At 38.7% G+C, this 15,817-nt stretch overlaps 1 protein-coding gene across 4 annotated transcripts; it reads right to left on the bottom strand.

Annotated features, from left to right (window-relative positions):
• Window positions 1–545: 545 nt before the first annotated feature.
• Window positions 546–15,338, bottom strand: TMEM59 (transmembrane protein 59). Of its 4 annotated transcripts, none has more exons than XM_061633056.1 (9): window positions 14,973–15,337; window positions 13,016–13,222; window positions 9,578–9,683; window positions 6,939–7,036; window positions 6,253–6,405; window positions 5,932–6,013; window positions 5,137–5,218; window positions 4,030–4,138; window positions 546–3,249 (listed from the first exon to the last, which is right to left on the bottom strand). In XM_061633056.1, exons 1-9 carry the CDS (start codon window positions 15,162–15,164, stop codon window positions 3,100–3,102), a joined length of 1,179 nt encoding a protein of 392 aa, XP_061489040.1. In that variant the 5' UTR covers window positions 15,165–15,337; the 3' UTR covers window positions 546–3,099. The 4 variants fall into 4 exon arrangements, with proteins under 4 accessions (XP_061489040.1, XP_061489039.1, XP_061489043.1 ...); XM_061633055.1 differs by having other exon boundaries at window positions 5,137–5,221; window positions 14,973–15,334; XM_061633059.1 differs by lacking the exon at window positions 13,016–13,222 and having other exon boundaries at window positions 14,973–15,338.
• Between the last annotated feature and the right edge of the window lie 479 nt (window positions 15,339–15,817).

Raw genomic sequence — 15,817 nt, forward strand, 5'->3', positions numbered from 1 at the left:
TGGAGCTAGAAATAGTTTCACTGTCACAATGTTTGGGGTTCTGCAGAATGCACACACTTTGGTACTAACATAAAAGTCAGGAGTGGGGGACCTGTGGTCCACCAACTGTTGCTGGACATCAGCTGTCCTCAGCCCCAGCCACCCTGACCAATGGTCAGCTGTTATGAGAATTGTAGCCCCAACAACATGTCAAAAGCCACAGGTTCTTTAACCTCAGTCATCCATTCCAATTAATTCTTGGCACCCCCCCCCAAAAAAAATCCACAAAGCACTGCCTGCTGATAAAAAATTCACCATCAAACTACTTAGAATAAGGACACCTACTCCAAGGAGCTAAGCTTGAAAATGGATAAAACAAATAGGTACCTGCATTCTTTTGGAATAGTACATTTATCAAGGCAAAAATGGTCAAGCAGCCCTATATTCAGTTCAGCCATAGTTAATTTTGAGGCATATCACTAGCACTAAATAAAGCCTTCAAAACACAGCTTTTTTAGACATATTAGACACAACTATGTTTAAGTACTATGAAGACATCAAGCATCTTTGTTAGTGAACACAATACATTTTATTGATCTACCAAAGCTAGATCAGAACAATTCTGTGTAGTGTAGCCTAAGACAAGATTGATGTTATGTTTAAATATATTTGACACATACCTGCTTGTTAACACTGTGGTAGGTAGATTTCAATTTTAAAAATAAATCAATGGAGATATGCTCTCTAGATATTTACTGTTTGCTATAATCCCAGAAGACAGTATTCTGAGTTATACAGTAGATTCTGTAAACAATAATTCAATACCATGAATGGATGATATTTAGTTGGATGGTCTGAATCACAGCAGAAGAGAGCGTTCAGAGCTGATTCTAACAGCAACCACAACTGAAGTTTGGTATGTTGATGTAGTTCTGAGAATTGCTAACAGGCAACAGTGGCTTCTCCTCCTAACAAAAATACATTAAGTAGCACTGGATCTTTTACCTATGGATTTATTTTTTGCAGATTTTTGTTCAAGCTGTCATAGTAATATCATAGCAATGAGTCCTCATTTCCAACAAATAGTCAAGTGTAACAATACAAAACCTTCAGACTACAGGTACTAAATTTCAGTCCATTTAACCTTTCCTGTATTTAGTCTGGGATATTTTACAAATATATCACATAAGATTAGAAACAAAATCCAAAACAAACTTCTAAGTTAAAACTATTACGGTTGAAATAATTGGTACGCAATAGCGTATTTAGCCCTGCAAGTGAAAACTCAAAGCAATAGACATTATGGAAGTTATTATACAACACAAAGAGCAAACTAGGTTGCCAAAGTTGCTTTAAAGTAACCATTTCACAGGTTGAAAAAAGGAGCGTTAATGGTTTCTCACTAAAATGAGTTTAAACTTTACAATGTGTATTGAGTCGATTAGCAGCATAATTTGCTTAATTGCCCTTTCAAATTATATATTAGGCTTCCATCTATAAATGTTTAGACAGAAAGCCTTGTTTTCTACCACCACTAGAGAATCATTATAATATAAAGTTAATATAATATAATTTATGAACAATAGTGATATTTATAGAGGATAGCACTTCATTCCAATTTCATTGGCTTGACACTTCAGTTACAATAGTTGCCTCTTCTGTTTTTCTTCATTTACTTGAACCACAATGATGGAAGGATGAACGCTTCAGTAAACTGAATAAAGATGTTTAGTCTTCTCCAGAATATTTTTACTCATTAGCAAGAAATTATCAAATATTATAGAAGCACTTGTATAAAATATTGAACAAAACTCCCAATGCAACACATTTAAATTATATTAAAAATAAAAAAATGAGAACTTGAAAACTCACTGAAAAGTAGTTTTGTATAGAACTGTATTGGAAAAGAGATCTGTTTAGCTGCAAGCATCAAGCTAATGATGTATTCTGGTTAATTAAGCAGGCTTTTAAAGATGGCCATGTCCCAGCAAGGTTAAGTGTAAACTGGCTGAATTTCATATATAGTAGGAAATCATGATTTTCTATGCCAAGAATGAGCTGCAACTGTCTTGGCCTTGTGAGCTTCTTCCCTGCTTTGTCCCCAAGAAGAAGAAATTGAAAGCTTTTTATTTCAGTTTTAAACTAATAGTTTCTAGAAACAGTTGACCTCAGGAATCTGTGGTTTGTTTCAACTATATTTAGTGCAAACAAGCCAGAACCGAACTGTGGTTTCAGATCTTGGCTTGTTCTCACTAACTAGTCTATTCCCCAAGTATCTACATCAGAGGTAACTGCAGTTAGTTTAAAATGGAAAGCTTTCAATTTACTTTGGTGTGTGGTAGAGTGTAAGAATCTGAGACTTACTGTTAACTGAGTCAATGTCAAATATATTGCATATACTGCAGTCATTTCAGTTCTAGATGGACAAGTGGCCATTATTGCGTCTACCAACAATATTACCTATCTTTAGGAAAAAGTTTTTTTTAATGGAGTCTTCTCTGAGATGATATGGGCAGCAAATGAAAAATAGGGAAGGTCAAGGTAAACAATGTAATTAATTTTAAACAACTATTTTGGAAGCTCATTTGTTACATGTTATAGAAGTGACACCATAGTAAATTCCTCTATATATTAATTTCTGACCCACACTACTTACGTGCCAGAAACTGACACAAAGTTAAACAGAATTTTTATTTGTGGAAAATGAGCCATTTGAAGCACTGAATTTTCAAGCAGCTCTACACGTTAATTTCATTTATCCGCAGCTGAGAAGATCTTTGACCACAAAAAATTCCTTACAGTTTTAGAAACATATTCCAAATATACATTCCGATACTGATGTTCATAATATGCAAATACCGCAACTTTTATGTATAGACAATACCTATGGTTTGGGTAAGCAAAAAAAAAAAGATGCAAACAAGTGTAAAGCACTACAAACCCCATCTGCTCAACATGATTTCCTTGTGGAAAAAAAATCAATTTCATGACTGTATAACCTCATCAATTCTTAACTTTATTTGAATCTGAACACTGACCACCCCCGCAAGCCCCTTCATTGAAAAAGTCACCCGAATTAACAGAAGTCTTAGAATTAGTTAATGAATTTGGTTTTTAAATCTATATTGCTGACTGAGCCAAGTTAACTTTTGTAGGTAGAGGTCCAGCTTCTTCATCATCCTTGCATTTAAACACCATGAGAGCAGACGTTGGATATCGGTTCAGTTTTTGTTGATTCATGTATTCCAAGTCTCCATATATACTCAGCTTCTACAGTTACCAAAGAAGTGATATTAGATGTAAGCCATTTCAGACATTATCTTTTACTCCAGTACATTCTGATGCATAGACACTAACACTACAATCTTATGCACACTTACTAGACAGTAAGTCTTACTGAAGTCAGTGGAATTTGCCTCCAAGTAAACATGCTTAGGTTTGTACTGTTAAACATACTTTTAGTGGGTGGTGGGTGGGGGCGGGAGGGGAAATCAGGGATATTTGGTTGCCCAAACAAGTCTACACAAGTGAAATTATTAAGGGTTTGGAAGATTGGCACATCAATAGAATTTGAGTAGGGTTTGAGACATTGGCGCATCAGTACGAAGTAGCAATGTAATACTTCATATTTTAATAAAAACTTTGGACATGACATCTGAAACATAATTAGCCATTTAGATGAACACCAAGGTTTTTTCTAAAGTCTGTATATGGCTCCACAAAACTACTAGAATGATAGATATTGATCTACTCCAGCAAGAGAATGTGTATGCTACATAATATATGAGTGGCCATTGCGGTAGCTTCTGCAATGGTACTTTATATTAATATTTCTGGGCTGTCTTTTTCATCAGAAAGGCCTACTTCCTACTTTGAGATGTACGTCTGTCTTCCTTCTGCTGGGAGATTTAAGAACTCACCCTCTGACACCCTAATTACCTTTTATTTCCCTGAATCTCTTGCCGCGAAATACCCTAATCATACCCAAAGCATTCTGATATCAATGAAGATAATATGGTAGGATGCTGGATGTTTTAGGATTGAAGTTACCTCAGATGGAACATATTGCTCCACAGCAGTAGTAACAGTTGCACAACAAATCCAGAGCAACACCAGTACAGAGAGGATAAGTGTAGTTGTCAGTATCCAGCCAGAATTTCTGGAATGGAAGAAAACAGGTTATTCATAAACACAAGCTATATAGACAACTGTTTCTCACCACATTGTTCCTCTGTCTTCTACCCACACAACCCAAAACATTGATTCAATTTATATCCCACCCTTTCTCCCAAAGCAGCTCACAGTGACAAGCAGATCAACAAAAAACATTTTAAAAGGCATTCTAAAAACAGTTAATAGCCAGCCTTAGATGTCACCATGATGTCAACTACCTTAATCTAGTCCCAGAAAATAAACAGAAACTACTGTAGATGAGCTTCTAGGATCTAGTTAAGAGAATATTGTTCCCATTACCCTTAGTGAAAGACAATGGTTCAGTTCGCACAATTATATTTTGACTTATTAAGCTGAGATATGAATAAGCATTGTGCCTGTGCACAAAAGTGCTTTCATAGTGCACTTGAATGAAAAACAGCAATCTTTTTTCAGTCAACCATTTTTTACCATTTCATCCAAACTGTGAAACTATGGTTACTAGCTTCAGAACAAACCAGTATTTTAAACCACCATTTAAAGTTGGTTTAAGATCCTAGCTTGTTCTGAAGTGGGTAACAACTGTTACTTTAAATAAAACAACAAATGTGTGATCTCAGCCTAACAGCAGAAAAACTTTAGTACCTTTCATTCTCAAACTAACTTTCAACATTAGGGGAACCAACAGCTTTCCTCAAAACTTGGCTTTACTTGGAGATATTACCATGTTAGGCCTATAACTGAATGGTTTGGGCTTGGAAAAAATGTTCAGTGCAAGCAGTGCGAGAGTAATATCTCTAGAAAAGAAAGAAGCAGGGACACTGGTTATTTCCTTTGTTTTTAGAGGTCAATTAGATGCAACACAAATGGTTAGGTTAGTTTTAAGACAAATACAGGATAGGGCATCACTATTGTGCAAGTAGTTGAATTACATGTAATAAAGCAGTAGGGAATTAGCTACATCTCCTTTTAAGTGATTACTTCATATGCTAAAAAAATACATACATTGAAACACATCTGAAAAAGTTGTCACTTTCATCCTCTTCAAAGAATCCCTTGTGTGTCTGTGAACCTTCTGGCTGCAGATCTACTGAAAAGTCATAGTACATTTTTGTTAAATGTTATCACAGAACCCAAGACATATGTATGCTCAAGTGTCTTGTGTCTATGCTAACCAATGTTCAGCTCTGAATGTATTATTCCTATCCAACATTTTTCTTCCAGAAAATACTCCTGCTAAGCACTGCGAGCTTTGTCATAAATATTAAGTTTAAGAAGTGACTTTTGTTTAGCTGGAAGAAAGTCCTGAGGAAAAATGAACAGCTAAAAACATGTTTGTTTTACACTTGTATGACCACAGTGTCTTGCTGGACTGGGGCTACTGAAACAACTGTAGTAGGAAACTTTTAAAGATGCATTTCAGCAGCCATATTTTACACAGAGAGGCTTTATCAAACCAATTTCAAACAGTAAACATCTTAAAAAAATAAGTTAAAGATTTCCACAGTTATCTAACTGTACAAACAATTTCCAATCATTTATTTATTGCATTTGTATACCGCCCCATAGCTGAAGCTCTCTGGGCGGTTTACAACATTTAAAAACATTACAAACAAATATATAAATTTAAAAACACATTTTTAAAAATCAATTTAAAAACGGGTAAAGATTGCTGGCCAGACATGGATAAGAAATCCTTACTGTCTGACAAAACCACTTTTTCATAAAAACAGAAAAGTATTTTCTTCATACAAGTCATTGGTCATATTTCATTCCCGGAAGTTCTTTAAAATAACTTACAAGATACTTGGTTGAGTGATGATTCTTTTAAATTCGTTGTTTCCTGATCAGAACTTTGAACATACTGAACTTCAGGCTTTGACTGGAATTATAAAAAAAGACCTTCAATACATTCCCTAATACATTCATCTACATAAGAACACATAATAATTTAAACATACACATATTTTTACAGTTTTTAAGCACAGCAAACAGCAAAACCAATAAAATGGACCACTGCCAGAGATATACCAGGCAATTCTCCTATTTAAAGGTGAGTAAGTACAAGTATCCTCCCTTAAGTCCCTTGAAATTTTAATGTCAGAACAGGTTAGTAAGTACCTGGAATATCACTATTTTGCCATCATCAGCTTGAAGGTAGAAAGTCCATGAGGAGGTAATGAAGCTATGGGCTGTTTCCATCATATCACTCCAGAACGATCTCACAAGTGTAAGGGGGAAGAGAAGATGCATTCTTGGCATTAAGGACATGAGCTGCAAAAAAACAGTTTGCTGGTTTTTAAAGGTTGATTTTAATATTAACATGCAAAGTACAAATTTCAAACTAATCAGAGAGCTCGCTGTTGGAGTAGAGTTTTGAGCATACCATGGACTACAAAAAAGACAAATAATTGGGTGTTAAAATAAATTAAACTAGAAATATCACTAGAAGCTAATATGATGAAACTGAGGTTATCATACTTTGGACACGTAATGAGAAGACATAATTCACTAGAAAAGACAATAATGCTGGGGGGAAAAGAAGGGAGTAGAAAAAGAGGAAGACCAAACAAGAGATGGATTGATTCCATAAAGGAAGCCACAGACCTGAACTTACAAGATCTGAACAGGGTGGTTCACGACAGATGCTATTGGAGGCCGCTGATTCATAGGGTCGCCATAAGTTATAATCGACTTGAAGACACATGACAGAGCTCTTCTCTGCACAATTTACATTTTAAACAGTTGAAAAATGGGAATACTAACAGTGAAAAAGTATTCACTGACTTAACAAGATAAATACTTACTTGCTGTCGCCTCAGCTCAGCATATGGTAACTGATTCTGACATCCAAGATGGCAAGCATATTGTTCATCAGACTGAGAGGTATATGCCTCAGTACATGCTGTAAAAGAACACAAATTCTCTCCATTTTAATAGTCACGCCTTCCAGACAAGGAACTAAAGCACACTTGAATATAGGGTGAAAATCAACAGCACCACATATTGTGCTGCTAGTGTTGGACCTCCCTTCCTGACACCCATCTCTCCAATCAAATATGTCAGTGGTGAGAAAATTCATGTAAAATTGAACTTTGAGCTCCATTTCACATTAAAGATCTGAAAAATATATATAAGAAATGCTAAAATACAGGTGTGAGGAACTTTTGGCCCTCCAGATGTTGCTGAACTACAACTCCCTAATCTTTGGCCATTGGCCATGCTTGCTAGAGCTAATGGGAGTTGTAGTTCAGTAACATCTGGAAAGACAAAGCATCCCTACCCCTGCTAAAAAGGAACAGGACAAAATCATCTCCACTATACCCACTCACTTTCTGTATGCTCTTGGGATATGTGCTTCTATTACAGTTTTGCCAATTCCCTAAAGGATGCAACTTCCCAGAGCCTACAGTTTCAACATTTTAGATAGGATACATGCACAATTATGCCATCACAAAGGGAAGAGAAAAATCATGTGAACAGGAACTGGAGGAAAAATAAAATCTTCCCAGAAGTACATGCAACAAACCAATTAGGTTTGGAATCCAATCATGCTTACTTTGAAGCAAGTATTACACAAGTCTGTGGGATTTACTTCTGAGTAAATAGGTACAAGATTGTACTGTAAGCTAGCCAAGAACCCAAAAATAAGCATTAAAACAAAATGTAACAAAAATACCCTTGTGTCTCAGAAGATCAGAGACAGTTGAATGTATCATTAGGGGCCAGCACTTCCTAGATCTCTGTATAAAAAGGACAATAATTCCACAGAGGGAGGAATTGCATGCCACTCTACAAGCTGGATAGTTTTTCCTTCATGCAAGCAATTTCTACTATGAATAAAGGCTGCTAACATCAGCTATGGTCTGTTTTTCCATCAGCATTCCCCACCATCCTTTGACTAATGGTGGGCACACAAATAATATGTATCTACTTGCAGGGTTTATATTAGCAGTTGTAATATAGGTTATCTAAATCCCAACATCACATTACATTCTTAGAAAGGATGGTGGGCCAAAGGCATCAGAAGAACTACAGATCATTGAACAATTGTTGTAGCACTCTTTTACTACATATACTGATGTGGTTTGGCATTTGCATTAGGGAGGGGCTATAGCAAAGTCTGGACATATGATGCCGATACCTTGCTGTAACTAAGGAGAATGGGTGTAGTCTGTGCCTGGATGGAAGACTGCCTGTGAATCCCATGTCTACCACCTTTAATTCCATGATGGAAGAAAGGCCACTATAAATATATTAAAGAAATAGATAAACAATGCTTTGCGTGCAGAAGGTCCCAAGTTCAAGCCTCTGTATCTCCACGTAGAGCTGGAAAAGATCCATCTGAAATCCTGGGAAGCTATATAGCAGAAATGAGCTACGTGGACCAATGGTCTGACTTAGAATAAAGTAGTTTTCTGTGTCCATTACTACAGTGCAGTTTTGCATTTCACAGAATTATAGAACAGAATTGGAAGGAGCCTATAAGGTCATCGAGTCCAACCCCCTGTTCAATGCAGGAATCCAAATTAAAGCATACCCAACAGATGCCTCTTGAATGCCTCCAGTGTTGGAGAATCCACCACCTCCTTAGGTAATTGGCTTCACTGTCATACTGCTCTAACAGTTAGGAAGCTTTTCCTGTTGTTCAGCTGAAATGTGGTTTCCTGTAACTTGAGTCCATTATTCTGTGCACTCTGGGATGATTGAGAAGAGATCTTGGCCCTCCTCTGTGTGACATCCTTTCAAGTACTTGAAGAGTGCCATTCTATCTCCTCTCCTCTTCTCAAAGCTAAAAATGTCCAGTTCTTTCAGTCTCTCTTCATAGGGTTTTGTTTCCAGTTCCCTGATCACCCTTGTTGGCCTCCTCTGAACTTGTTCTAGTTTGTCTGCATCATTCTTACAGTGTGGTGTCCAGAACTGGATGCAGTACTCAAGATGAGGCTTAACCAGTGTTGAACAGAGGGGAACTAATATTTAACGCAAGTTGGAAACTATACTTCTGTTAATGCAGCCTAAAATTTTATTGTTAAGCTTTCAATGAGATATTTTAATGATATTAACAAACTATGGCAAGGCACATGTTTTAAGGTTTGTGAATTAGTTATAGATTCCCTGATGATAGGACATCTGTGGCTTGAAACACTTTGGCTTTAAGCCAATTTTATTCTTTCTGAATTTGTAATAAATCAGTTTCTGTACCCTTAACATGGATGCTTCTTTTGCAGCATCATTTTGAAAGATTCCCTCTGGTTTAACCCTCTTAATGTTAATAAACATCATGCTATTATTTTGACTCCTACAGCAATATCCAACTAAGTTATACTCAGAGTAGACTCACTGAAATAGTTACTTGCTCAGTTATTTCAATAAGTCTACTTTAAGTAGGACAAAAAGTGGCTATCACCGATATATTACAGCCTAAAAAGAGGCTAGCTTATCTTACCAGAATCACATTCCAGCTTGGTCCGATTCAAATCAATTCCATCATCCACAAACTGACAAATAGAGAAGAGTCTGCAGCCCCTTTGACATGCATACAGCTCTTCTTCCTGGTAATGAAATACCAATAGGTCAGTATCACTCTTTTATAATCTTCCTATTATAACACTTTTACTGAACCCAAAAGCACACACAATGTGCGGGACAGTTTAACTTATCTTTTGCCCTTTTATTTTATTATGTCACAGACAAGAATGACCCATGATTTTTAGCTAAGAATTTAACAGACTTATGACAACTTATGGTTTTATGAAGGTCAGTAAAAGTAAGCTTTAATACAAAGTTATTTAAGCCTTGAAATATTTTTATAGAAATATAAACCAAGCTGTTGAAGAAAACTGAAACCAAGCCATTGAAGAAAATATTTTCATTTAGTTTACTTTGGCACAAGTTGTGCACATGTAAAATACCTAACCAGTTATGAAAAGCTGTCATAAAAATGATGGTCCAGACAAGACTCATGCACTCTAGTTCTGTTTGGCAGATGTGTAACAAGGCATAATGGAGAACTGGGCAAAGGTAATGCAATGGAAATACTAGTTTTGCTCCAAATTTTAAAAACTGAAGAGTATTTGTGAATGCAACAATCAACGTAGAATTTATTTTTATTTTAAATCCAACTACAAAGGGAGCAAAACATCTGAAGCTAGGTAGTTAATATAGTCAGTCTTGAAATACTGAACTTAGGCTTTGTTTAGCAGTGGGCAACTACCTCAAGATGGGGAGTAAAGGGCTATGTTCTAGTTTTAAGATTCTTTCCATTCTGCAGGTTTTTGAACCTTGATGTATATAAGCAAAGCAGATACTGATACACAGAAACAAAATTATATTCTATAGTTTTTAAATCATTAAAGCTCTCATAGATGTGCTGGGAGACAGCTGCCAAACCCCATGGTCTCTTGCTTGTGTACTCCGTACAGTTTCATTTTGCTTCCCTTGTTGTTTAATAACTACATAAAACTTTTGGGAGAGGTTATCCTTTCCATCACATTCCAGAGAGGCAGTGGAGGTCCTGAAACATTGCCTGCAGTCAAAGGACTGGGTGTGCACTAACAAACTGATACTTAATTCAGGCAAGTTGGAAGCACTGCTGGCCATAATACCAAACCAGGACTAGAGTATTCAATCTACTTTGGAAGGGGTCGCATCCTCCCTCAAGAAGCAGATTTGCAGGTATTTCTGGATCCAGCTCTGTTCCTGGATATCCAGGCAGAGGTAGCCAGGAGCACTTTTCTAGCATAGACTGATATGATCTGTGCTCTTTCCTGCTGTGGTCTGACCTCCATGTAATTTTTATTCACCCAGGTGTTTGGCCCTTAATTTGGAGGGTACCTAGGCATGCTTGTAACATCTTCTTTTGCTCATATTTTTAATGGGGTGGGTTGAGTTGGATCTGCCCTTTTATATATACTATGGATGAACATTTCAGGTTCTAATTTATTCTTGTTCTTATACTTGGTTTTAATGTTTTTTAGGGACCTGTTATATAACATATATATATAATTCCAATATTATATCACCTGCACAGGTTTCCAATGTGCTTTCCATTCAAAATGTTGATTCTGACTTCTAAAGCCCTGGATGGTCTGGGACCATATTTCAAGAGCCACTTACTTCCAAATGAACCTACCTTTTTCTCTGTCTTTGTCCAGGACCTGCTCTGCATCGGGGAAAGACTGAATCTCTACGACAGAGTACATGCTTTCCATGAAAAAGATTCCTGGTACCTCCAGGTTGGATTAGAAAATACTCCTATTTGAAACCCTGGAGAGCCACTGCCAGTCAGTGTAAAACAATACCGAGCTGAACGAACAATGGTATGAATTAATGTAAAGCAGCTTCCTGTGTTCCTATCCTATCACCCACTATTTGAGGTGAGGCAGGTGAGTATGTAGAACAGCTGAGGCAGGTGAGTATGTAGAACAGCTATCAACTCTGGAGCTCATTTCTCCAGAAAGGTTGGTCACTTGGCTCCCTTGCATCTTTCCTTCTGACACTGAAGACTTTCTTGTTTCAGAAAGTACTTGAGTGTGGGGCATACCAAAATACTGGATAACCTTGATGGAACTGTATTATCATCTGGGTCTGTGTTAGAAGTCTGTTATTTTGCTGTGGTTTTAATTCCAATTATGGGTTGTTTTCTATTGTACAGGATTTTATATATTTTGTTCTGTTTTTCTGAATCAAAAAAGAAGGGTTTAAGTGTTTTTCCTATAATGTACACTGAAATGTAAGAGGCCCCAGAACTGCACTTTTTTCTGCTGGGAAGTGGGTTTCAAACAAGGAAAATGTAGTATGCATGGGCTATTTTTGATCCAGAGAGGAGGAAACTATCAAGAAAAGAGAAGACTCTTGATCAGTTAAACTAGATTCAAGGATGTGAAGGACTTTTTGGCCAACCCGTAACTGAGATATTTTTTCTATCCAGCCAACATAAGTGAAATTCCTAATATACAAAGGTCAGTAAAGCATCAGGTACCCAGCCAGCTGTGACTAATTTCCATCAGAGCGCCATTTCCATGTCAGAGCACCTCTCCCTCTATGAACCTGCTCGGACTTCAAGATCCTCCAGCGAGACTCTACTTATTACCCCTTCCTTCCTGCAAGTTCATCTTGCAGAGACACAGAATAGGGCTTTTTCGGTGGCCGCCCCTAGACTGTGGAACTCTCTCCCTATTGAGGTCCGGTTGGCTTCCTCATTATCAAATTTTCGTGCACAGGTGAAGACTGTTCTATTTAGACGGGCTTTTAACCAATGTAGTTAGTTTTAACCTATGTTTATTTAATTCCATTTTAAATTGCTTAAACTGAATATCATGTTTATTAATTATTGCTGTTTTAATGTTTTAATGTAAGCCGCCCTGAGTTCCTCGGAAAAAGGGCGGGGTATAAATATTTTAAATAAATAAATAACAAATCACCTGTCCCTCTTTGGAGGGATACATAAGCCGGCTGGCTGAGGTGGCCTGGGGTTTTGTTTTTTGTTTTGTTTTTCTGCTTTTTTTTTTCCTTTTGGGTGCCATTGGTTTTAGCTATGGGTGGGTTTGGTTTCGTTTTATATTGTAGTTCTTGGGTTTTTATGTAGTTTGTATGTTGTATTTTACTTTATCTTGTACGCCGCCTAGAGTGGCCGCTTGTGCGGCCAGATAGGCGGCCTAGAAATAAAATTTATTATTATTATTATTATCACTATTTTGGGTCTATATGTGGGACTAAGAGGCACATAGTTAATTAATCCTGGACTGATAGGCTGGAAAGTGGGCAACAGAACAATGACTATACTTATTGCAGTCCATTCCCTGTAGATCACACAATGAGTTGTATTCAACATAGTAGAACCATTCAAATGAATAAACCTAATTTAGAGCACAATCCAACTCACCTTTCTACCAGGCTGGGATGAATTGGATGTTGTGGATCCCTGGCTGTGCCAGGCTCTGCCAGGCTCTGCCAGACTCTGCCAGCAGCAGCCCTCCAATGGACAGAGGACTGGCAGAAGCCCCGAAAATGGGATGTGGTGGGGGAAGAACCATAGGGGGGACTTATGTGAGATCCTCCTCACGTTCAGAGTCCTCCCCAAGTCCTGATCCTGCAGTAAAATCATTTTAATTATTCCTCATTATGGCCTATGGGGAACACTTACTCCCCTGGAAGCCTGTTTGTCAAAACTGACACTTCCTGGCTGGCTTGTGCGAATAGCTCCCAACGGAGCCAGCATTCTGTTGGGCCAGCGGCTCCCAAGCAGGAGGAGCATCCCATAGAGCGCTCCACCGGCTCCTCCTCCACTGGTTTCCCAGCATTTGGACTGCTCTGCCCATAATATATATTAACTTCAATGGATCTACTCCAAGTAAGACAGCACTGAATACCACCCAATATCTTTACAGCTTACTGAGAAAGGTGCCCCATAGTGCAATCCTACACATGCCTACTCAAAAGTAAGTTCCACTGAGTAAAATAGAGCTCACTCCCAGGTAAGTGCATATAAGACTGCAGCCTTAATATCTCATGGGAAAACACTGGAAGGCTTCAGTTACCATAGCTGCCAATCAACCAGAAAATAATTGGCCTAGTCATTTTTTTGGCATTTTGACCAGTTACTAGAATTGCTTATACAGAAACCAGAATTTGGGGCACTTCCAGATTTTCTAGTTTAGTGGGCTTTTTTGTAAATGTTATTAGTTTTCCACATAAACATACATAAACAAAAGAAGGAGATAAAGTATGCATAGCTGTGGTCTTTACTCTTTTTTTAGAAGTTGGCAGCATTTGGCAAACATGCTTTAGTTGTATAGTTGACAATTCAGCCTTACCTCAGCATGCTACTTCATATATTACTGCACATGAAACTGAAAGGCACTTGTAAGCTTCCTCTGAGTAGCCAGCTCCATGAGTTGAGCTAAGGAAGCTGGGGCAAGTGACCACAGAGCAACTTAGCTGAGGCAACCGTGGAGACCACTCACACCCACACCTTGCACTACATGCCAAGCAGAGGCCCAACCCCAGCCATAGAAAGAAAATGTTTACTATTAATAAGAACTCCATCCATAGGCCAGAAGGTGGGTGCATCACAGTGAGGGGTGAGATTAACCTAGCCCATCCACCCGCTAAAGAAGCAGCAGCAGCTTGTTTCCCAGTGCCCCTCCTTTCCAGAAAAAATATTGGGTTCGAACTACCAGTTCCTCTAGCGCTGCAGATCAGAAGGAAAGCAAGCTGTGGCCCCATTCACTATGCTAAGGGCTACTGGGGGTATGTTAGGTGATATGTATCTTCTCTAACACACCAGGCCTGTCCCTCCTACCCCTAACCAGTTATACCAGTAGGGTTGCCAGGCTCAGGGCCTGAGACTGATCCTGTATCTTTAGGAGAAGAGAAAGTCAGCCAAGTGCAGGTGTTCTTACAACATTGTAATGGGAAAAACCACAAGGTGGATTTCTCCCTCCCCCCTGCACAACTTTTAAAGATACAGAAGACCTCTTGGTTGCCAGGCCCTGCCTCCAAGAGATCTTCTTTATCTTTAAAAGCTTTGCAGGGGGAAGGTAGAATTCCACCTTGTGGTTTTTCCCATTACAGTGTTGCAAGAACACCTGTACTTGGCTGACTTTCTCTTCTCCTAAAGATACAGGATCAGTCTCAGGCCCTGAACCTGGCAACCCTAGTTACCAGAACTTTGAAAATCTGAAGGATTCTGCACTTAACAGCAGATAACTGGGAGAATGGGAAATGCCTTAGTCACAGCACAGAGAGGGTCTCGCAAACTACTAGGATGACGTGGCCCTAGCGGGGATATTCCAGCAGCAGTTTAGCTAGGACGAAGTGAGGGGTCTTTCTCTTTTTACCTTGGGGTAAGTGTGGAGCGGATAGGTGCTCTGGCATGTCCGTTGACACAGGGCAGAATTTCCCAGGGCCGGCTCAAAAGCCTCGGAGAGGGAGTCAGGAGCGGGCTTTATGTCAAGTCGAGCAGCCTCACACCCCAGAGCAAGCAGGATGAGAAGAAGAGACCCCAACCGCCTCGGCTGTGCCGCCGCCATCTTAACTCACCAACCAGAGCCAGACAGTTGTTTATTTTTGCTAAACGTCCCTCTCGCGCTTCCTGTTTCCGGCGCCCACTGACTACCTTTACCAACTCAATGAATAGAGTCACATAGAATGTTGATTTTCGGGTTTCTTTACAATCCTCCCTTTGTTTGTCTGTTTTCCTCCCTGGGCGGAAGCTTCCTATACAAAAGAATGGGAAAACGCCGGTTTTTGGTGTGATAGTGGTTAGACAGCAGCGTATCTCCCCGGGGTGAGGGTGGGAGAGAAGAAACAAAAGAAAAGAAGGTGTTTGTACTATTGTAACTTGTTTCATATGAAAAAAATGAGTTTTTGTTGTTTAAAAAAACTTTTAAACATTTAGCAGAGCTTGGAAAAGTTACTTTTTTGAACTACAACTCCCATCAGCTCAATCCAGTGGCCATGCTGGCTGGGGCTGATGGGAGTTGTAGTTTAAAAAAGTAACTTTTCCAAGCTCTGGAAGATGGTAATGCATCGCATGCAATCTAGTACGAGGCTGCTCAATGCAACTCAATGGCCACTGGATTTGAGTTGGGAGTGGGCTCTGAGACGGACCTTGCTCGCTGCAACATGAGGGCTGATTTAATCCAAACCTGTTTTGATTCTTTCTCTAGTCTTCAGATTAGCC

Source organism: Rhineura floridana, chromosome 6 (assembly GCF_030035675.1).
Source record: "Rhineura floridana isolate rRhiFlo1 chromosome 6, rRhiFlo1.hap2, whole genome shotgun sequence".
NCBI lineage: Eukaryota > Metazoa > Chordata > Lepidosauria > Squamata > Rhineuridae > Rhineura > Rhineura floridana.